The sequence below is a fragment of the Arvicola amphibius genome, chromosome 8 (assembly GCF_903992535.2).
Source record: "Arvicola amphibius chromosome 8, mArvAmp1.2, whole genome shotgun sequence".
Lineage (NCBI taxonomy): Eukaryota > Metazoa > Chordata > Mammalia > Rodentia > Cricetidae > Arvicola > Arvicola amphibius.
In genome coordinates this window covers 106,663,352-106,687,914 of record NC_052054.1, presented here as the reverse complement: position 1 = coordinate 106,687,914, position 24,563 = coordinate 106,663,352, and the positions used below count along the sequence as shown (strand labels likewise).

General features: G+C 40.9%; 1 protein-coding gene across 2 annotated transcripts; it reads right to left on the bottom strand.

Moving 5' to 3' along the window:
- Positions 1 to 433: 433 nt before the first annotated feature.
- Positions 434 to 22,707, bottom strand: LOC119821618 (nuclear autoantigen Sp-100-like). Of its 2 annotated transcripts, XM_038340756.2 has the most exons (6): positions 22,549 to 22,707; positions 12,605 to 12,764; positions 10,486 to 10,654; positions 9,506 to 9,580; positions 856 to 893; positions 434 to 598 (listed from the first exon to the last, which is right to left on the bottom strand). In XM_038340756.2, the coding sequence occupies exons 1-6, from the start codon at positions 22,605 to 22,607 to the stop codon at positions 572 to 574; spliced, it is 528 nt and encodes a 175-aa protein (XP_038196684.1). In that variant the 5' UTR covers positions 22,608 to 22,707; the 3' UTR covers positions 434 to 571. The 2 variants fall into 2 exon arrangements, with proteins under 2 accessions (XP_038196684.1, XP_038196685.1); XM_038340757.2 differs by lacking the exon at positions 9,506 to 9,580.
- Positions 22,708 to 24,563: the final 1,856 nt, after the last annotated feature.

The following is a 24,563-nucleotide window of genomic DNA, read 5'->3' as shown; positions in this document are numbered from 1 at the left end:
CCTGAAATAATTACACGGAAACTGTATTCTTTTAAACAGTGCGTGGCCCATTAGTTTCAGCCTCTTATTGGTTAATTCTCTCATCTTGCTTTAACCCATATTTAGTATTCTGTGTAGCATCATGAGGGGTGGCTTACCAGGAAAGATCTTAACCTGCATCCATCTCAGAGAGGAGTGGTATGGCGACTGCCTATGGCGACTGCCTGAAGCGTCTGCTTTCTCTCTCCCAGAATTCTGTTCTGTCTAATCCGCCTACCTAATTTTCTGTCCTATTAAAGGGGCCAAGGCAGTTTCTTTATTAACCAATGAAAGTAACACATGCACAGATGACTCTCCTCCATCATGAGTCATTCCTACCTCAGTCTCAAATGTTAACTGAAGAACCAGTCTTTATATTGTACAATATTTTAAAATACCAACCACAACAATACCATATTATAAAATCCAATTTTTATTTTCATCAGTGAATGTAACAAACTATAACATGCCAGAGATGAACAACTAACAATTGGCAGATGAGGGACTCAGACATCATGGCAGAAGGTCACGGGGAAGTTATGTTCTTCTTTGTTCACTCTGGGCTTGTTGGGTTTTCCCTCTGAAAGCAGAAGAGATCATTTATTTGATGACTCACAAGATTTGTTCCCATCTCTATCTCAAGTATTTTGATGCTCAAAGCAGCCCTGGCTTCTTATGCTTGTGAAATCACAACTATATGAGCACCATAGAATAAATTCAAATGCGATCAAATACATATTGATCAATTCTGAAACATACAAGGCTACAGAGATGGAAAACAAACAATTAGTAGACAATACTCTTAGAAGTCATGGCAGGAGTTCTCGGGATAATTACCTGTCCCTCTTCATTGGTGGGTGTGGTAGATGCTGTGCCTGCAAGACAGAGAGTTAATTATTCAGGGGAGGTGGAGTCTTTTCTTTTATTTTGTGACTAAGGTATTTTTATTGCCTTCTAGAAATTTCTGTCTGGATATACCATTGTTAAAATCAAGCTGTCTTCATGGAAACTGACCCCCGTGTGCCCCACAGTGACTCAAGGAAACATTTAGATCATCTTTTTCTGGCCTGATGATTTTCACAGTAAGCTCAGATGAGGGATGCCACTTAATTGCCTGTAGCTTCCAGACACACTGAAGGATGGTTTCTCATGCTCTTCTTTCCCCCCATGCAGAAAGCCCCATCCTACACTTTGTTAGAACTCTGCTCCTCTATGACCCAGCTCAGTGAAGACTATTCCATGACACAGTTTTTAATTTGAAACCCAGAAATAGCCATCCCACCCCTTAGCTCCAGTGTCATTTCCTGCAGACTCCTCTCTCCAACAGTAGTAACTGCAGGTAGGGTATGAAGGTGTAGTCTTACACTGGCCATGGGCTCACACCTGTACTCTACATGGCTTTAGATGCAGCTCAGCCAATACTCAATGAGAAAACTTTTTTGTTTCATTGTGAGGATGAAACAGGGAAAGACCATCTGAGAAATGACAGAAAGATCCATGTACACTATGTCAAAACAAATAGATTCAGCTACCAAGGAAACCTTCTGATTTTCCCAATTCAGAGGGCTGATATAAATGAAGAACAAAGATCTTATTTCAAAATCATTTCTCTTCTTTTACTTCTATTTTGAGGTAGATGGAGTTGAGGCAGGCCTTACTCTGTAACCTGTCCTGGAACTCACTACAGAGTCTAAGCCATCCTTGATCTCTGAGCAATCCCCCTGCCTCAGCATCCCCAAGTGCTGGGATTACAGGTCTGACCTATGATACTCAGCTGTTGAAGAACAAGTGTGACACAATGACCTTGGAGAAGAACTGTGGGACAGTCTTGTAATGCAGGCATCCACATGGATGCATTGTTTTCAAGATATGTAATCATATATTATTTTTATCACTGGTACTACATTTCAATTATATTTAAATTTAAATTTATTTTAAATTATATCTATGCTATGATATATTTTCTGCAACTAGGTAATGGTAAAGGTCACAGGCTTTTCTGCTGCCATCTAAAGGATGCAAATTAAAGCATTTAAGAGGATTAAGCTATAATACAAGCCAACCAAGGTAACATCCATGGCCCACTATTGCAGTAACAACTCAAGAACAGAGTAATTTGTTTCGAACCTTAAAAGCAGGGAGGGGGAGGGAAGAAGGGGACTGGGAGAGTGGGAGGGGAATGGGAGGAGGGGAGGAAATCTAAATTTTGAATAGAAAAATTAAGAAAAAGAAAACAAAAAAAGAAATTTTAGAAATAACCTGAAACCCCTTAAAAAGCCTGGCCTCCATCCATGCACAAGAATCTGGTAATTTCTAAATTACCAGAACAGTAGGCTAGTGACACTCCATTTTGATGTCCAAGGCAGATCCAATCACTGGTAAGGGGCCATCTGAAATCACTTGATCTTTTTCTTCCTAAGACTTTGACTTCTTATATCTCCTGCTCATCTTTCTGAATTCCCATCTTCTCTCCCTTTGTGTTTCTTGTAGGAAAACCTTGAAAGTCTTATACTAAAAAGCCTGAGGAGATAATTTATTCGGCAAAGTTCTTGACACACAATTGAAATTCATACTACATCTGGCGGACAATATGTGGCACAAATTCACAAGAAAGTTGCTTGTCTGTGGCTTTGCGACCACTGTCACAGGTTGGAGGTCCATGCAGCTGGAGTCAGTGACCCAGCAGTCTGATTTTCCTTTCTTTAATCCTATGTGATTGTGGGCTGTCCCTGAACCCCCTCCTTGGTCTGCTGCCAAACAAGGTGGCTGCCTTGAAATCCTCTTGGGCTTCTACTGTTTTATGCAGCATTAATCAGTTTCACAATTACCATCATCTGAGTCATCAGCATTGGCATATTTGGTAAGATAATTGGAAATGATTCAGGGAGGAATGAGTTAAAAGAGAGTTTTTCCCATGTTAAAAAACGTGAAACTATTACAATGGAGAGTTGGGTCTCTATGATTATACAATACATGAATTTTAAAAATGGAAAAATTAAATGAAGGGATAATCAGTTTAACCAGAATGGTGTTAATTATTATCTTGATAATCTTTATTGTTGGTTTGGTAAATCTTGGTTTATCTCTAAAAACAGTAGGTTGATGTGAGTGCCAAGATACAGGCTTTAGAAAAACTTATTAAAATGGATCATAAGAGATATTCAGATCCAAAAAAGAGGACCAGCCTAAGGTTTTCAAACAACCACCTTTAATTTGTCCAGTGACTTTACAGGAATCTCCAAATGATAGATCTCCCCAAAGCTATGCAAGATTTGAATAGACTCCTGTGGAAAAGTTAGATTTAAGAAGATTCAAGGAAGTGATACTCTCATATGGCATGAAATCACCTTTGATAAAGCAGATGTTAAAGTCATGGTTAACTTGTATTGGAATTATCCCTCAAGACTGGAAAAACTTGGTTATATTAGGAGTAGAACCTGATCATTAATTATGATGGGGAACCTGGTGGAAAGATGAGGCTAAAATCATTAAATAATAAAGTACGGATAAGGGCACGGAAATCTCCCAAGATGAACTTCTTGGGGAGGTAGATTATGCTAATACACAAAGACAATCTCTATATGATTACCACACTCTGGCTTTATGTCATGCAGCAACTTTGAATGCTTGGGACAGAGTTGAAGAAGTAGGAGATAAAACTGAGTCATATACTAAAGTTATACAGGCCCCAAAAGAAACCTTCACAGATTCCTTACAAAGAGTCACATCAGCAGTAAATAGAATGATCCCAAATTTAGAAGCAAGACAAAAATAAGGGAACCTCTGGCTTTTAAAACTGGGCCATTAAAGTCAAGATCAGCACACATAGAGGAATAGATCTAAGATACAGTCAATATCTAATCTCATACCCATAATGATACTTGCATTAAAAAGGTAATTTCAAGAGGTTTAAAAAATATAGAAATGTCAAATGTTTCCATTGTGGTAAAAAAAAAAATAAAAATAAAAGGGTCACCTAAAAAGTGACTGTAAACAGGGCATTCCTAGAAACAATGTTTTTCTAAGCATAATCCCAACAGAACACCCCTCCATTCTGGATTATACAGAAGATGTGGCATAGGCCTACATTGGACTAATGAATATAGATCAACAAGGGACATCAAGGTAACCCTTTGAAGTCAGGAAATGCCTTGAGGGGGGCCTCTCACAGGCCCCGAGGACAAATTCAGTTCAGTCATTTCCTGTCACTGTGGAGGAAAGTCCTTCCCAGAGCAATTAAAGTATCTAAAGTCTCTTTTTAAAAAACATATTGATGATAGAACAGCTATAGAGGAGATAAAACAAAAATCCCAAGAGAAACCAAAAAGTAAATATTACAAAGATTAGATTTGATCAAGAGAGACCTCGATATTAAAAGGTGGTAGTTTATCAAACAGCAGGATCATTCGATCTAAACTAAGTTATATGACTAACAAATGTTCTCATTTGATCATATATAACTTGCCAAAAGGGAAACTACCCAAAATTAAGGCTGGGAGTGGTTTTGTTTAGTCTTCAGGAGAATGAAGGCATCCAGCTGAGGAATCTGAAGACCCCTGGATAAATGAGACATGTAATGAAAAAGAATAAATCGTCCAAAAATGTCCTGAGAAAAAGTGTAAATCGGCCTATTGGTACAAATTTCACAAATTTCCCAAATGTTTGTTTCTGCTGTTATCTACAGACACATAATGCAAATGGTCTTTTTTTTTGTAGTCCCAGTTCAATTGAAAATGAAAGTTGCAGCCAGGCAGTGGTGGTGCACGCCTTTAATCCCAGCACTCGGGAGGCAGAGGCAGGCGGATCTCTGTGAGTTCGAGACCAGCCTGGTCTACAAGAGCTAGCTCCAGGACAGGCCCTAAAGCTGCAGAGAAACCCTGTCTCAAAAAACAAAAAAAAAAAAAAATGAAAGTTGCCTTTGGAGTTGGAAAGTAGCTGTCTCCTTCTCTAAATGGAAGCATGTTTGTTAAAGCAAAATTAGAATCTCTGCCTCAGGTCAGAAGAGCCACCTGACTTAGGACACAAGGAAAACCAAAATTTAGGGACTATTTTATCACCACTAACCTCATAATCATTTGGTTTTATTTAGACTTTTTAAGACCTTTTCTTAAGGTATAAATATTATATCATAATTTATAAGATTAATGTAATTTTTAATGTATATTTTAAATTTTTGTCAAGATATTAATGCTCATATAGAGTAATAACTAATCCTAGAAACAGGCTTCATCTAGCCTTCTGTACATGGTTTTGCATGTGAGTCTCTATCAGGGAACTAGGAATTAAGTTTTTGAACTCTAGATGTACATAACAAAGCATGGATAGTCCTTTAAACTATTTGAGATCTGCTGCATATGACATTTAAAATGTTTAAGCTTTCTGCAGAGAACCAAGACCATGCCTACCAGTTACCTTTGAAGTTTCCCAAAGAGGATGGGCCCCCACAATGACAATTCCACCAGGACTATGATAACACCATTAAGCTGAAAAATACCACCTAAAGATTAGCTTTGGACTACAAACTGCTCAGGATCATTTTGACACAGCCAACTGAGATGATCCAGCCTAGAAGACTTCTCTAGCCACAACTTGAAATAAGCCTGTACTTTCCCATTATAGAGAAACTGAACAACAAATGATACGACTTCCTTTCCCAGGACTTGAAAATTAACCCAATTTTTTATTAGGATTCTCTAAAGATGCCATTGCCCTCACACAGCAGGAAATAAACTGAAGAACACGATGCCCACATCCGCAAGAGGTGGGGTGGGGTGTGTCATTTTTTTCACTGGGTTATAGATACTTGTCATAGTTTAGTGTGAATGATTAGAAGTTGTTATTGGTGATGGTCAAGAAAAAAAGGTAAACTAAGGAGATTACATTCAGAGTTCCTGTTTTGAAAAGACAAAAAAGGGATATAGATATAATAGGATAAGGGTAGATTATTAAGTCTACTTCTTTTTAAAAAACAAACTCATTGAGGTTGGAGTGATAGTTCAGTGGTTAAAGTGCTTGTTAAAGAAACATGAGGACCGGATTTTAGATCCCAGAACCCAAGATGTGAAGTCAGATACTGCAGTGTCGGGGTCATGAGAGTTACAGCAGGTATCAAATGGCATTCAGATGTCAGCCCACCAGGCGCATGGTCATCTGTTGGAGGATTAATCCTGTCCAGACAAGGTCTACAGGATCATAAACTATAAAAACTGCTGCTCACTTTTGTGAGGCAGCTTGGTGTCTCCCCAATACCTGCATTATAGTGTGTAATCTCGTCTGATGGTTTCGGGGGAAGGTACCTGAATGAAAATATTTCTATAGAATGGATCTGTGATTCTAGGGTTCATACAGTAAACAGGAGACCTGTAGACAAGATGGTAGGGCATTTTCTTGATTAATGATTGGCATGGAAGGGCCCAGCCCACTGTGAGAGGTGTAATCCCCTGTATGGCTGGTCCTTGGATATATAAGAAGCAGGCTGAGGAAGCCAGTTAGCAGCTTTCCTCCATGACCTCAGCTACAGTTCCAGCCTCAGGTTTCTATCCTAATGTCCTTTCATGGTGGACTATAAACCGTAAGATAAAATAAATCTTCTCTCCCCCACATTACTTTTGGCCATGGGGTTTCATCACAGCAACAGAAAGCAAGCTAGTACTGATAAGAGAAGACAGAAATGTTAATAGAGTCAACGAGAACAGACCATCAGATGAGGAGGGACCTGAGGGTGACCAGATCAGGCTTCCTCAAGAGCAGCTGTCAACAGGTCCTAAGGAACAAGCACTAGATGTTTGTTTCAGGAGTTGACGTGAGTTGTTCTCTTTTGTCTTTAATACGCAAGAGAAAAAGTGCCCTGAAGCTGATAAGCTCCCCTTGATTCCTGAGATCAGACTTGGGTCATAAGATTAGGTTGAAAGGGTTGGTTCTGTCTGAGTAAAATCCTACCTGGGCCACTCTAGCACCTGGTGGTGACCTGTATTCATATCCCTGGCTAAAGGATGCCTGTATGTGTCTCCACAGCTCTCAGGCCCAGTGGCCTTATCTGAATTCCTAGCTGTCTCTGGACCACATCACCTTTCATAAAACAGCCTCCCCATATATATCTGATGGCTTGTCCCTGCTGTTCTTTTCATGAGGACTCAGGAACAGCCTGTCTCCATTCCCTCCCATTTTTGAATTCCTTCCTGTTTTTTTTCTCTCTATTTCCCCTACTTCTGTTTCATGTTTTCTATCAGATTAGCAGTACATGGTCAAGAACACAGACTCTGCCTCCTGAGTGCCTGGATTCTTGCTTTTCATATGACCATGTGAACACTCCACACATAGTCTCACTCAAGTTTAGCTTCCTCCTCTATAAACTGGGCATCTGAATGATACCAATACTTCATACCAGCTGGGGTTGACTAAAATCAAAAGTAGATGCAAAGCAGCAAACTAGCAACATGGATCCTTCTGCCATTGTCCGTTATGCTTTCTGCTCTCATTTCCTTTGCTCTTCCTTTCTCTGCCTCAGAGAATCCGTGTGATCTCCCCACACCTCTACCACTTTCTTGCTGTGCATCACCCTCTATCTATCTTCTGGAATACTTTTGCTCTCAAACAACATCTCTCGTGTTTGAATCCATCTCCTCTAACATCAAGTGTGAGACTGTGACATACTAAGAAATGGTAGTTTTGGATCTTCAGTTCCTGTTCCTGGCCAGAGCTCCTCAAATCCTGGGTGGGTTCCCAAGTGATTAAGGTGGAAAGAGAGTCAGTGTACACTCCACTTCCTCAGTAACACCACAGTGCATATTACAGAGGTGAAGTTTGGAAAGACATTAGGAATGGAGGGCTGGCTGCCAGGGGAATAAACCATGATTACAGCATTGGAGCGCTGACCTCCAACGTGAGAAGAGCTAGAAGTTGACTTGATCACATGGATAATAATGCAGGCATGATGGAATGTTTGTTGAAATCCCAAGTGAGTCTTTTTAGAGAGATCTGGGGTTGACAAACTCCATAGTACTGGAAGAAGAGCGGTATGCCCCGGGAAGGCAAAAGGGTGTTGTGTTCTTTCCCCATTTTACCTCAGGGTGACCCTCTTCTATGTGGTTATTGTTAGTGTGCATATGTGTGCAGAGAACAGAGGACGACCTTGGGTGTCATTCCTCAGGTGGCATTGACCTCTTTTTGTAGAGATGGAGTCTCTCACTGGACTAAAGCTCATCAGTTTCCTGGGCAGTGATCTTAAGGGAGCTGCCTGTCTCCGCCTCCCTGGTACTAGGATTACAGCTCCTGCCCCTGTGTCCTGAGCTGTTTTTGACACAAATTTAGGGGATCAAACTCAAGCCCCTGTGTTTCTATGCACTTTGACAACTGAGTCATCTCCCCAGTTCCCCCGAGCCTAGCATTTTTGAGCTATACCTTTTCTAATAAATTTAATCAAACATTTCCTAGAGGCTCATGAGCTATGCTAACAAGTTCTGTAGCCTTAAGCGCCACAGCAACCTCTGATTTATGCTCAGTTGACCGGAAGCATGGGTCTCACTCCAGAATTTGTAACCAGCATCTGGAGTAGACTGCTATCTTGTGGCACTGAACGCTTTATCGGAATATAATTACATCCTAAGACACCTTGCTGACGTCTGGTGAGTTGGTTGATGTGGGAAACCCCCAGTCACCACACATCTGGTGTCAGAGACCAGTGTAAATAGGGGCAGGCACAGAACAGGAACATCTCTCTTACAGAGCATTTCCTCTTTGATGCCACCATGGACCACACTGCTTCACCTTTCACAGTTCCATATTGGTCACCTCCTTCAGAGGCTTCTCTAAGTCACAATTATTTCTGAGTAGTCAGTCTCTTTCAATCTGGCTGCTGACATTGGGTTCAAGTAAATATATCATGGGTAACAGGCTGACTGTTTGTTGTCATGGTTACTCTGGAAGGATCCTACATTTTCCTAGAGGCTGGTCAGTTTGGATATCAAGCACCGCCTCCTTCCAAGACTCATGCATTAGGGGTCTGGGCCTCAGAACAGCACGAGTAGGTGTTGGTCCTACCTTTAACAAGCAGAGCTGAGCTGAAGGAACTTAGATCACTGGAGGTGTATCCTTGAAGGGCACAGACACATCCACTCTGTCTTTGCTTCCAGGTCACCATGCCCTTGCTTTAATGTTATGCCCTATCTTAAGGAATGAGGTCAAACCATTTGGGCTGAAGTCCCTAACATCATGAACGCAAATAAATTGACTTCCCAGGTATCCATTTTGTTTTTGAGTGAGTTTTACTATGAACAATCAGCTGGTCTCAAAATCACAATCCTCCTGCCTCAGAGTTCGTGTGTACAGCTTCTCCTGGATAATTGTCCCAGTACAGGAAAGCTAACACCAGGCTCATACCCACTCCCCTCACTGCCTTCTCTGTTTTTCCCCAAGTTGCACTCTGCTAAGGATCACCTTTATTTCCTAGTTTCTGTGGTGATAAGAAACTCTCTCCAGGTGTAATTACCTTGTTCAAGACTGAGCTGTGAGTTCAGGTCTCCTCTACCAATTTCTTCGAAACACAATTGATTCTGTGGTAAGACTGAAGTGGGAGGGAGAGGGAAGAAGAAGAGGAAGCCATTAGAGATCTCTAGCGGGGAAAAGGGGCAGCATTTCTGCATTACACATTTAGGAATCTCTGGTCTCCTGATCACTGCAAGTTCAATGTGTCCCACATGATGAAGTTTACCCATCACCTCCTGGGACAGAGAAGACTCCACAAGGGAGACTTTATGCTTCCCATACAGAAATGAGACACTCAAGTCAGGAATAAAAAAGTAGAAGACAAACTATGAACTGTGTTCCTCTTCCAGTTTTCAGAGGGCAGAGAAGATATATGTCAAAATAGAAAGAAAATAGAAGCTGAACATGGCTTCCAGGCTGTCACAATTGTAAGAAGAAAGAGGGGCTTTCCTGGATGGAAGTTTGAGGATCTGGCACATACCAAAGGGAAGCTTGATAATGGGCAGGCTTTAAAGATGGACAAGATGGGGTTGAAGAACTGGTTCACACATTGTTGATTTCTATGAGCATTGTAGTGCTAAGCTAAGATGGATCCTGCAACCCACAGTTGAGCTGTCACTCAAGGTGGGGGGGGGTAGTGAACCTGATGGACTCCTATGTATATAATATTATAAGGGCTCCACTGAAGAGACACAGCAGTTTTACCCTACTGGGACTGAGTTATTCCTGTCCTCTTCTCCATAGCCTGATGCTGGTAGGGCTCTCATTGTCTTCTCAGTCTAAAATTGTCTTCCCAGCCTAGCAGACCTTGGGAGCATGTCAACTCTAGCCATTAGATATAAGTGTTATGATTATACAGAACATTAATTTTGTTAACTACTATATTCCCAATCATGCTTCATGATATGACACCTGGTAGACATTTAATATATGCTTGATATATTAATGACTGGGATCTCATAGGGGAATATTAAACCAAATTACCATTATCAAAGTCTTTGGAAATGGGTTCCAAATCAGGGTACACCTTCATGTGTTCCATACAAAACAATACCCATAGAACATTCATGTTAAATTTCTTCTCCAGTTCTTCTAGGGCTCTGTAGACCACATTTTGTACAGGAACCAGGTTTGTACAGGAATCTTTAAAATCCTTAAAAATTTTAAAGGAGAAAGTGTAAGTGCAGGCTTCCAGGTCACAGAAAAGCTCTAGGAAACAATTATAGTTAGTGTACCTCAATCCCAAACATACTTAAGTTCTAATGCAAAGTTTTATATTTGTGTGGCTACTTTATGAAACAAGTAAATTTTTTTTTCTTTCAAAATACTCACTAGTGTCTTTGAGCTCCCACCCTGATTTCTATGACATGTAAGAAGGGTCACTTTTTGTAAGAAAGGAAAACTTGGGTTAAGGGTTAACAATGGGGCTGGTGAGATGGTTCAGTGGGTTACAGGCACTTGTTACCAACCCTGATGATCTTAGTTCAGTCACTAGGATTCAGATGGTGAAAGAGGAGAACCAACTAGCCACAGGCTCTGACTCCCACACGTGCACAGCAGCCGGCTCATACACACATGCACACACAATAGAAACACATACATACTTATAAGTAAATAAATAATATATGCAATAATATTTTTTCATAGTGGAGGGGCTGGAAAGATGGTTCATGGTTGAGAATACTTGCTGCTCTTGCAGAGGACCCTCATTCAGTTCCCAGCACCCACATGGAAATGCAAGAACACTTGTAACTCCAGTTCCAAGGGATTTGGTGCTGATTTCTGTAAAATATGGGCACCAGGCCCACAAGTGTTATGCACACATACAGTCAGGGAAAACATGTGTACACATAAAAATGAAAACAGAAGCATTCTTTAAAAAAAGTTAACTAACAAGGCAGGTGGCCAATGCTGTTCTGTTACCCAGACACCTCCTGTCCTCCTGTAGGAAATCAGGTGTCCATTCCCTCTGATTGTGAACTCTGCTGGATAGAGGCAAATTCATAAGGTAAAAATATTGGAGGGTCTGTAGAGAGGGCTCAGTAGTTAAGTACACTTGCTGCTCTTGCAGAGTTCCCAGGTTTGATTGCCAGTACCCTGATGATGTTCACAACCATCTGTAACTCCAGTCACGAGGATCTGGTGCCTTCTCTTCTGACCTCCATGGGCACCAGGGGCATTGTGGTGCATAGACATACACAAAGACAAAACACTCATACATATAAAATAATTTTAAAAAGTTTTTAAAAAGTTGTCCTAATAAAACACTCTGTAGTTTGTAACATTATTAGATCTAGGCTTTTAAAATAGATATTAATTAAAATAAAATGTCCTCATGAAAATTTCACTAAATCAGTTCAATAAAATAATTCAACAATAAATTTAAATCACTTTTAATACTTCGCTTGTTTATCAGTTTAGTTCAGTTGAATTTGATTTGCATGAACTCTATGGTTTAAAATGCATGAGACATTGCACATCTATGGAGTACCCCTGTTATGCTCTGGTTTTTCTTCAACAATACTCATCCAGAAGGGATCATGGAACACCTTCCTCTCACGTATAAGCAAGACCGTCTCCTGAGGACCCTACTTCTCCTCCCCTTAATACATGGAAAGAACACTTCTCAAAATATTTACACAATGCAAATCACTCCCAGGAGATGAAGGTTTAAATCTGGATCCAGAAATCTAATTTATATGAATGTATTATTGTAACATATCTGTACCAAGTGCTATAAAAACTTTGTCAATAATTCATTGTCAGAAATTAGGTTCCGGTGCTGTAGAGTTGGCTCATGGATAAGAAGATGTGTTACTGTAAAAGAGGTGATTCCCAGCACCCAAATCAAATGGCTCACAACTACATGGAGCTCTTTTTTGGACTCTGTAGGAGCCAACACATTATTGAACACAAACACAAATACATGCGCACGAGCATGCAAAAGTACACAAACATGCATGCACATAAGAAATAAAATCTTTCTTTAAAAATTAAGTTCAACTTTTAAAACATGCCAATCATTCAGTCTGGCTGCAAGATATCAAAGCGTAACTTAATCTGGGGCTTGTTTCAAGGTTAGAATATAACAAACTTCACTTACTTCATACATTTCGTCAGTGATGAGATTGTTGTCACGGAGCACCTTAAGAAAAGGAAATGGCTTCTTTATTGCATTTGAAATCCTCACTTTATGCCTTCTGAAGTTCAGGAATATAGGATCGAAGGGAATCGTCTCTGTGTCCCAGTCGTCTGTGGACATCCTGGAGGGGGAAATACCATTGGGAAATGATAATCAGGTCCATCAGTCTATATCCTAGTGAAAAATGTAAGGTTTTATACATGAAAGAAAGACTATAAAGAACTAACAAACATAAGATAGATAGTCTTGAGTTAACCCAATAAATACAATGAGTTAACTCCAGTAAGTTGGCAAGTTCGGGGTTCAAGTGAGAGAGACCCTGCCCTGTCACTCCCAGAATCAACTTCTGACTTCCATACATGTGTGCACACACATACATGTGCTTCTGCACACATAAGCCCTCATACATGTGAATATTTATGCATGCATGCATGTATACTGCATACTCACACACAGACAAAAATAAAGTGAAATATAATGTTAAATATGATTCAGAAATTCTACTACTAGGTGTTCTTATACAGGTGAAAAGGAATATTCTCACTAATTTATATGCAAATATTTCTGGTAGCATTATTGCTAGCCAAAAGTTAGAAACATTTGAAATGGCCATTAGTTGGAGGATAAAAAAATAAAACTGGACAATTTATACAATGAAATACTATTCCTAAAGAAAAGAAACAAAATGCAATATATTCTAAAAGTGAATGAATCTCAAAATTTTCTTTAAAACGAATAATGTGTGTGTGTGTGTGTGTGTGTGTGTGTGTGAGAGAGAGAGAGAGAGAGAGAGAGAGAGAGAGAGAATGACTTGCTGAAATAATCCTCTTGTATGCTGTCAAGACTTGCTACTCAGATTAGTTTAATAAAAGTTGATTGGCTGGTAGCCAGGCAGGAATTATAGCTGGGGCCACCAAACTGGGAAAATAAGGGGAAGAATAAGGGTAGAGTCCAAAGAGATGCCAGCCAGCCACCAAGGAAACAAGACATGTTGAGAATGAGGTAGCAAGTCATGAGTGATGGAGCAAACAATAGATAAGAAACATGGGGTAATTTAAATCAAAGAGTTAGATAGTAAGAAGCCCGAGGTACTGGCCAGGCATTTGTAATTAACATTAAGCCTCTGGGTGATTATTTGAGAGCAGTTCAGGGACAGGAAAACTCAGCCAAGAAATGGTACCTACTGTGGACCATAGATCCACATTAAAAAATCGTAAAAAAAAGTTTCTAAACACAGAGAGCCAGTCCCACAGTCTCCTGCCAGTCACTCCTCCCAACAGCTGCCTGTGAGATGAACCCAGCAGCCAACTGGTATGAGCTAAGTCATGGGCAGGTTCTGCAGTCTCTCATACAGTCCACAGTCTAGAGACTCTCCCAGCCATTGCCTGCAGGCTTGAGAGCTCTGCCAACATGCTGCATGCCGGCTTTAGGGTTTTTGCTCATGCAGACAGAAAAGTTTATAGATAGGCAGTAAAGACAGATTCAGACAGAAAATACAAACCTCTGAATGGGTTACAGTATGTTAAAAAATATATGTAGGTCTGAGAGAGAAAAGAAAAAGGGTAGAAAAGGTCCTTAAAAAAGGAATAGAGTATTAAAAATATAATTGGTCATGTAAAGATGAGAAATACACAGAGTCTGGATCCTGTATGTTTATATGGTGTCTTTGAATTTTTTGGCTGCTAAGAGACACTAGATTATAATAACTGTTAGATTCAACAAACCTATATATTTTATAAATATCTTGACTTCAAAATTTAAGTCAAAAGATATGTTACTTTGGGGAAGAGGTTATGCTTTTATTTCCATAGAAAATGAGAGGCTGTGGGTTCATTCTGGATTAAAAATAATCAGGTTTAATCAAGGAAGACCCACTGAAGATCCTGGCTACAAACAAGCAAAAAATAAACCTAAAAGAACTACAAGATATGTGATGTGTATTTTACCTGCACAAACACATAGCGAAAATATCTTTAACTGACTTGTGTACACTGTACAATCTATACTTGTCATCTATACAGATATGTATATTCCCTTTAAAAGTTTAAGTATTTTCAGAGCAAGGAAACTAAACACCAATGAAAATAATAGTTCAGGTGATCTATCATCTAGAACAGCTTCCAGGTTGCTGACTGTGATGATCCAGCCTCACAGAATACTACAGTAAAGACTTAATAATTATTCTAAATTTTCTCAGTTCCCCCAAAGATTACCAATGCCCTCAAGCAACAGGAAGTAGTCTAGAAATCTATGCCCATGGTCCAAATAAATGGGTTATTTGGTTATGGATATTTATTATTATTTTGGGGGGGTGTGGTTACAAGTTGCTTTTAGTTATGGTCAGAAAATAAGTTGGAAAAAAGAGATTAGATTTATGAATCTCCTTCTGAAAAATAAGGGGTATATAGAAAGGATGGGATAGAAGTGTAGATTATTGAATCTACTTTCATACAAACTACTAGTCTTCAATATTTTACATATGTATGGATTTTTATACTTTGATACAGATTTAAAGTTCATTTTGCTGCACAGTATGTATGTTTCTACTCTTGTTTGTGTTTTTGTGCTTATGTAATTTATTTAAGATATAACATAATTAAAAATACAAATTAATAATCATCTATAATAGTCAAACATATACTCATGTTAGATATGTTTTGAAGGTCATAAGCAGATATATTTAGATAGATAGAATGTCTTCAAGCACTTGAAAGACCTACAGAATATGGCATTTAATGTGTTTAATAACCAAAGGTTTTTCATGACCATGAGACATATCTACTCCTGGTAGCACCAATCTACTTCAGAGAAGATGATGGGCATTGAAAAACTCCATATGAGTTTTCTTTCTTTATGACAAAGGCTAGCCATGTGTACAGAAACTACCATTGCCTCAGTTTCTGACAGTTACTGTCCAAACTGGACCAATAGAAGAAAAAAAGGGTGACTGCTATACTTTGCTAAGACAAGGTAGGACAGTCCTTCAGAACTCCCTGCATCACAGGAAAGTCTTTCAGACATGCTAGGCCTGTAGGTCAGAGCTGGATGCTCTAACAGTATAAAGGAACTTTGGGTAACTATTCAGACAGCCTGATGTCCCTGTCATTAGGTAACATTTCATCTTTCTTGAGTCTTTAATGAAGTTGAATTGTAATTAATTCTTACTTAATAAGTTCTTTTGTTATATATAATTTTACTATGTTAAAATCAAAACCTTTTTTTAGTTGGACAAAAAGCAAAAAATCTTGTGAAAAAATCCTTTTGCATACTGAAGATTTGTCATTCAGATTGGTTTAATAAAACCTGATTGGCCAGTAGGCAGGCATGGATTATAGATAAAACAGCCAAAATGGGAGAATGATGGAAAGAAGGACAGAGTCAGAGCAGGTGCTAGCCAACCACCAAAGAAGCAAGATGTGTCGAAATGAGGAAAAATTCACAAGCCATGTGGCAAAACATTGATAAGAAATATGAGTTAATATAAGTAAGAGTCAGGTAGCAATGAGCCTGAGCTATCAGCTAAGTATCATTTATATTAAGTCTCTGAGTCAGATACCTTGAATGGGGCTGCTGGTTATGTGGGAGCAGGTAGTCTGGAGAGGAAAGTTCTGCCTACACTGACTCACTATGTAGTCCATACTGGCCTGGTATTTACTCTACAGACCAGTATTGCTTCAGACTGACAGAAATTCTCCTGTTAACCTCTCAAGTGCTAAGATCCCAGGCAAGAACCACCTCTTTTAAATTCAGGAAATTCACATCATGTTCTGTGTTCCTAGAATGTTGTAAGATGTTCATTTGTGTAGATGACTTTCAGAGGATGAAAAGTGGGGTTTTTATTATTTTATTTTAATAATTTTAACTAAAAAATTATGCTTCCAATGTAAATACACATAATTTAACAAGCATTGGGGAAAAGCATGTAAGAGAGCTGTCTCAGGAAGTAAAGGCACCCAAAGGACCCATAAAGTTGGTCTCTGACTCCTTCTGTTCTAACATGCACACATACATATACACATACTGCATACACATGCATCATGCACTTATGCATACATATGACCATCATGCCCACTCATGCATCATGTATACACACACACACACACACACACACACACACACACAACATGCACACACACTCACTCAGTATAATGAAAACTGTAGCAACAATAACAATACTTTTAAAAATATAAAAAGGCTTTCAAGAGAAGAGAGTAAGCCAGTTGGTGGTGGCTCACACCTTTAATCCCAGCACTTGGAAGAGATGCAGGTGAATCTCTGTGAGTTCAAGTCCAGCCTGGTCTACAGAGCAAGTTTGAGAACAGCCACGACTACACAAGGAAACCCTATCTTGTAAAATCAAAAACCAAGAATAGAGGGTTCAGGAGCGCAAAATTTGAAATGCATGCCTAGCCTTCTGGAAGAGAAGCCAATGCTCTTAACTACTGAGTCATCTCTCCAGCTCTCTGATTTCTCAAACTTGATGAAAGGTTTTAAGAGAAGACAGGAAAAACAAAACAGCACACTATTGGTGAAGGGACGATCCAGAAGACAGAACGATAGAAAACATCCAGCTAACATATAATAAAGACATTATAAATGAAAATACTTCTTGAAAGAGCATCAGAGACGGTCTGGACATGGAACCTGCCTCATCCCTTTACTCCTGGAGAGAGAAACACTGCTGCACTTGCATTAAAATGTCAGAATGAAACCTGTTCCTCTTTGGGATGGAGTTATAGCTCAGTGGCTAAGAGTACTTATTGTTCTCTCAGAGGATCTGAGTTCACTCCCCAGCATCCACATAGTGGCTCACAGTCATTCACAACTAAAGTATTAAGGGATCTAACACCCTCTTGTGCCATATGTGGGCACCAAGCATACATGTGGTACACTTATATACATGCAGGTAAAACACTCATACACATGAAGTATAAATAATAAATTATTTTTCAAAAGAAAAGAATCCCAATACTCTGTAAGACAATGAAGGAAAGAGAGAGGAAAGGGGAAGGGAGGAAAGATACAGAAATAGGGAATAAAGGAATAAGAAAGTAATACATGGAGAAATAATGACTGGGATTTCCCAAATGAATAAATGATATCAACCTACAAACCCAGGAAAATTTAAATAGGATCAATAAAAAAGCAACAATAAAAATAAATACAGATTACAATAAAGAAGTAAGAAAAAAATCTTAGGGAGAAAAAAAAACCCTCCTAGGTTGCTTCCAGAACTTAGGCCATAACTGTGAAAATGGTCTTCGGACAATCGATGGCCACCAGAACTGTATTGAAGACAGAATCAAACAACTTCTATTTCCTCTCATTGTCAAGAAAAATCTGGCATAAGTGGCACGGACATTAGAAGAACGTGTTTAGATCCTGGATTACATCTTGTGGAAAGCTAAACGTGGTGTGAGCGGCCCAGGTCCAACCATCAGTGAGATGAGCTGTAAACCACAGCAAGCAGACAGTAAAGAAAGGACAGCAGACTGGAAGACACAGGAAGCAGACAGTAAAGAAAGGACAGCAGACTGGAAGACACAGGAAGCAAACAGTAAAGAAAGGACAGCAGACTGGAAGACACAGGAAGATCCCAGTTGGAAGAATGACCAGAAGACATTAGGAAATTGTCCTTAAAGCACCTCAAAACTGATATAAACGGGGGAGGAGATGGGCAAGAAGTTAACAAACGTAGCTTCCAGAAGAGCTTACACAATATTGTTGACAATCTAAGATTCCTCATAAGATCCATTTTACCCCTCACAAAATCTGTTTCCTTAAAACCTAGAAATTAGGAGATAGAGAGATGGCTCAGTGATTAAGAGCACTGGATGCTTTTCCCGAAGACATAGGTTCAGTTCCCAGCACCCACATGATGACTCACAAGAGTCTGTAACTCCAGGAGCCTAACCTTTCCAGGGCACCAGGCATGGTGTGGTGCACAGATGTACATGCAGGCAAATCACCCATTCACATGAATTAATAATATAATTTTAAAAACTAAATCAGGATTAGGAAGCTGACTCAGTGGCTTGACCCACCAATATAAAGATGTGAGTTCAAATTCCCATAACTCACATAGAAGTCAGATATTACAGGCATGTCTGCAGTTCCAGAATGTCTGCAGCTCAATAGGAGATGGAGACAGGAGAAGCCCTGCAAGCTTCATCATCCAACCAGCAGAGTGGGCACAGAGGCAAAGGAAAGAACCTGCCTCACATGGGATGGGAGGTGAGGACCAACACCCAACGTTGTTCTCTGATCTATGCACATATACCATCACACACACACACACACACACACACACACACACACAACTTTTAAATTTAGAAATGACAAAAATAAACCTTACTAAAAATTTAAGTCCTTGTCATGTAGGAAGATTTGGAGACAGCTCTTATGAATGGAAAGCTAAAAATCAGAAAGAGGAAAGCATCGGGGGCAGTGAGAACTGGGGAGCCTAATGGGGTTCTAGTGCCTAAAGTGGAAACAGAAAGAAGAAAAGAAACTTTCTCTAAATAAAGATAGAATAAGGTCTGTTACACAAAGACCATAAAACTGTGGTCAAAAGAAACAAAAACTCATGTCAGGCCTGATGGTGTAGGCCTTTAGGCATAGCTACTCAGAAAGCTGCAGCAGAAGAATTACAGTTTCAAGGTCAGTCTGGGTAACTGATTGATCCTTTGTTCAAAATTAAAAAGTAAAAAGAGGGCTGGGGACTTAGCACAGTGGTAGAGAACTTGCCTGGTAAGCAGAAACTCTAGATTCCAACCCAGGTTCTGCAGTCAGAGAAACAAAACCACAAAAATGCTTGATTTTGTCAGTGCCCTCCAGTATCAATTTATTTGCGGATGCTTCTTCCTTACATGACCAATACTAAATTTCAATTTTAACTTTGTAGAAGACAGAATCCATAAAACACAAAGTGCAATGTTAGTCACATGGGTGGATTAACACAGTTCCCCAGAATATTTAACAAATGCACAGAAGAAGGGATAAGATCTGATTAAGGTTAGTGAAAACTAAACCAGTCATAGGGGAGGGAATTTCCCAGCCAGTGCACAGGGAAAGAAACCTATTTCATACTTGTGGAGTTTTGAAAGAAAATGGCCCCTAAAGGAACTGGCACTATTAGGAGGTGTGAATTTGGTGGAGGGGGTGTGTCACTGAGGAGGCAGGCTTTGAGGTCTTTTTCTCAAGCTTCACTCAGTATGACATTCAACTGACTTCTTGTTGCCTCTGAGTCAAAATATAAGGCTGTCAGTTCCAGCACTGCATCTCCCTGCATGCTGCCCTAGTCCCCATCCTGATGATAATGCACTGAACCTTTGAACGTGTAAGCAAGTCACCCCAATGGAAGGGTTTTCTTTAGAAGAGTTACCTGTGTCATGGAGTCTCTTCACAGCAATAAAAGATCCTAACTAATACACCACTTAATAGGGAGAATGCAAATGAACACACATCTCTGTCACCTCTGCAGTCTTGGGCTGAGAGAGGGAAGACTCCTCATCTCATCAGCTATTGGCAGGAAGAACATTGACGCTGCCTCCTCACAGGCCATGTGGTGACATCTATGAGCAAGCGGTCACTGCTGTCCTTTGACTCAGGAACTCCACTCTTGTTTGTTTTAGACACAGGATGAATGACGTATGATGAAAGTAAGCAAAATGAATTACATGGCCACTGTTCTTACAGCTTGCTGGTGACAGTGAACTGTGGTAGTGACCTAAATGCCCATCAAAAGCAATTGGTGTAAAACTCATGGTGAGGACTGGCAAGATGGCTCAGTTAATGAAGGAGCCAGCAAGCAAGGCTGATGACTTTAGTTGTACCCCAGAAACCACGGTAGAAGGAAAGAATCAACTCCTCTACATTGTCCCTGACTCCATGACACATGCACACATAAATAAACATAATTAAAATTATGAATCTCTTCCTCCATATACAAGCACTCTGAATAGCAGGTAGCTGTTTAAAAAAAAAGAATACAAGAATAAAGTAAATGTGCAAATATTATGATGAGGACTTCGATAAGGTTTCTACTTTTTAAATAACCTAAAACTCTGAATGCAGAACAATAATAAAAAATGAAAATATTCATTATAGTTACGAAAATAAGTTATGCAAGAAAAGCAAAGGAAAAGATAAAGAGGCTGAAGAGGTTAGCAGTTAAGAACACTGGCTATTCATCCAAAGGACAGAAGCTCAGTTCCCAGCACCCATGTCTGGCAGCATTGTATTCCAAATACAGAGATCTGATACCCTCTTCTGGTCTCCAAAGGCACTTGACCTAATGGCTCTCTCTCTCTCTCTCTCTCTCTCTCTCTCTCTCTCTCTCTCTCTCTCTCTCTCTCCTCTCTCTCTCTCTCTCTCTCTCTCTCTCTCTCTCTCTCTCTCTCTCTCACTGTATGTGTGTGTCTGTCTCTCTGTCACTCTGCTTCTCTCTCCCACATGCATGCACACATACAGACACACAGAGTATGTATGTTTTATAAGATAAAGAAGAACCAGGTATGATTAATGCACCTTTAGTCCCAATACTTGGGAGGCAGTAAGAGGTGGATCTCTGTTGTGAGTCCCAGGCCAGCCTGGGCTACATAACAAGTTTCACAACAGACTATATGATATAATAAAAAGACAAAGACAAACTGTCTAATATGTCTAATATTTCTAATATGGCTGAACCCAAGACTAGGAACTGTGGGGTGTGTGTATGGAGGACAGTTAAAGTGGTTGTATCCTTTCTATATTTCCACAAAGTATGAAAGTTTATAAACCACATTCGATTATGAAACAGGCCTTGAGGTGCAGCCCTGAAACCCCAGTCACTGAAAAAAAAAAAACCAACAAAAAACATGAGACAGGATCACAAGTTCAAGGCCAGAGTGTGAAGTAGAATGAGTTCAAAGCCAGCCTGAGTGACATAGCAAACCTCAATTCTAAAGTCTTTAAAACAGGTAGAGATATATAGGCAGGCATACTCAAGGCCCTAGGTTCAACGGCAGTACCAGAAACTTATAACTTCCTGTGCAGTAGCAAACACCGTGACCAGCACTGTTTCTGAGGAGCACATCTGATCACCACTGTGCAGCAGACAGAGGTCGGCCATGTCCTTGTCAGAGGAGTCACCCTCCTAGGACAGGACGCTGAAGTGAAGATAAAAACGTGCAGCTTGCCATGGCCGTCACTAACACAGGCCTATTTCTTTTTCCTTCTTGATTAAAATCTGACAGCGAGACCTCAGACCAGGAGTGAGCCTAGGACAGTTTCCCAGGTGACACATCCTGCCAGACAGGTAGGAGGCCAGGACAGAGGGGACCCAGCTGCTGACCCTGAGACTCTGCTATTTGAATTTCTTCCCTGAGGTGACTTAGTGAAAGCAGAGAGAGGCAGAGGGACTGAGAACACTAAGATTTTATAAGATAACAAGAGAATCATGTCACAGAGGTCACCAGGAGTCCCAGACAGTTGTGACCAGAGTCTCCTGACAGCTGACAGTGTTGCACACAAGAACGTTGTGACTGGGTTATGGCAAGCTGGCCTTGTCAGCAGATATCTTTTCAGTTTTAAAAGCTCAGTGTTCTCTCTGTCTGTCTTTCTGTGTCTGTCAGTCTCTGACTCTCTCTCTCCTCTCTCTCTCTCTCTCTCTCTCTCTCTCTCTCTCTCTCTCTCTCTCTCTCTCTCTCTCTCTCTCTCTCTGTATGTGTGTTTCTGTCACTCTCACTGTCTCTCTGTCTCCATCTCTCCCTCTCCCTACCTCTCTCTTGTCTCTCCTTTGTAACTACAGTGCAGAACTTCTTCATGTCCAGGGCTTTGGACTGACTGAAGCTGCAGCCACTTAATTAAGACATGAAATCACCCAAGCTGTCAGAGGGCAAAGTTACAGAGGGAGAAAGACTCACCTGTTGCTGAAGCTGCCACCTTCTGTTTCCTTCTTTTTCCCAACTCCTGCCAGGGTCATAGAAGGGTGAGCTCTGATCCTTGGTCTCCTCACAGGCTTCCAGACCCTGAGTTGTGGCCCACAGCTGAGAGCAGGAAGTCAGCCTGAACTCTAACTCGCAGAGGGCTCCTCCCAAATGGGGAAAAGAGAACCGAAAGTATTTTTCTACTCTCAAATGTGCTCTGCAGTACTGTCCCTTCCTTGTTTCCTGAAATGTGGAAGCAGTGGCGAGCAGAAAGAGGGAACTAGAAGATTACGAAGGGGCACACTAGGGACATCCAGGGCCAGCTCCCAGGAGTGCCTTATTTATGCAAAAATAAAAAAAACAGCAACCCAAAAGCAACAACAACAAATCCAAACAATCCTCAATCACCTCTGTGTCTAGGGAGCAGTTTTACCAGGCTTGGCTGTATAATCCCCTGCCCTTTTTTGTCTTGTCCCTGACTGAAGTGGCTTGGGTGGGAGAGAGATGGGGGTGGAGGGTCAAACACTTTCAGGTTCTCTTTCAGGCTAGCAGGAGAATCCAGAGCTGGATTCTGACCAAGAGAAGCTTTCCTCAGACCTCAGGGGAAGTAGGGTTGGAGGGGGAGATCGCCAGCTTTTAGACACTCTGGGTCAGAGCACTGACTGAGGAGTTGTCATCCCAGGTAGAACCCAAAGGTAGGAGGAAGCTGACATAGTGGCCACCAGGGCATAAGGACAAAGAACTTGTCCACCCTTCTGAGATGTGGACCTGGAGAGAGATGGGCAGACACCTCCAGGGAGTCCTTCCAGAAAACCCCTGAGGGATCAGCAGGACACACCAGGCTCCTCTCTGTTGCTCTGTCCGGGAAGACTTTCTCTGAGGAACCAGGGAACTGGGTGAGCCTTTGTCCTGTCAGGTCTCCAGCAGTCTTCTTGCCTGTGCAGACCAGGGCTCTGTTCTCATCCATAGCTCTAATGCACAGGGACAGGCAGGTGTGGGGCTGGAGCGGGGCTGACTGAGAGCAGCAGCCTGAGGCCAGGCCTGAGGTCAGATTTCAGGGCTTCTTTCACTGCCTCACATTTTAGCCATGACTTCAATTCTACTTATATCAGGAATAAAACGTTTTAAAACTACTTTATTTGATTTTAATTCATGCATTTGTGTTTCTGTATAGGGTATGCACACGGGAGTGCATGTGGCTAAGGATGTAAAAAGACCATGTGGGATCCCTGGAGCTGGAGTCAGAGGCAGCTGTGTCACCAGATGTAGGTGCTGGGAACCAGACCCTGGTCCTCTGTAAGAGCAGGAAGCTCTCAACAGCTGACCCATCTCTAGCCCCAGACAGTATTTTGATCCTCATCCTGTCTCTCCATGTTGCCTATCTGTCAGATGGTCTAGGAACAAGGTTGGAGAAAATGATAAACTTGGGGCTATGAGGCCTTAAACTTGTTTAACCCTAAGCCTAAGCCTGTGCCTATTTCCTCAAGTTTGCTTCTACCTGAGAACCAGGCGAGGAGAGGCCGGAAGCTGTACTGTGATGCTCTTTTACTTCTTTTGGCTCTTTGAGGGGTATGCCAGCCAGCTCCCAAATAAATCACACATGGAGGCTTATTCTTAGTTATAAATGCTTGTCCTTGGCTTGGTTGTTGCTTGTCAGTTTTTACTTAACTTATCCCATCTACCTTTTGCCTCTGGGCTTTTCTTGTTCTCTTCTGTATATCTTACTTCCCTTCTTACTCTGTGGCTGCCTAAGTGGCTGGGTGCTGGGTGTCTAGTCCCTGCTGTCCTCCTCTCCATCTCTTTCCCCTTTCTTTCCTCTCCTTTCTCCCTCTGTCTGCCAGCCTTTCCTATCCTTGCTCCTGTCTTGCTATGGGCCATTCAGCTCTTTATTAGAACAATCAGGTGTTCTAGACAGGCACAGTAGCACAACTTCACAGAGTTAAACAAATGAGGCATAAACAAAAGTCACACACTTATAAAGAATATTCCCCAAAAGGACGCCCTGGCCAATT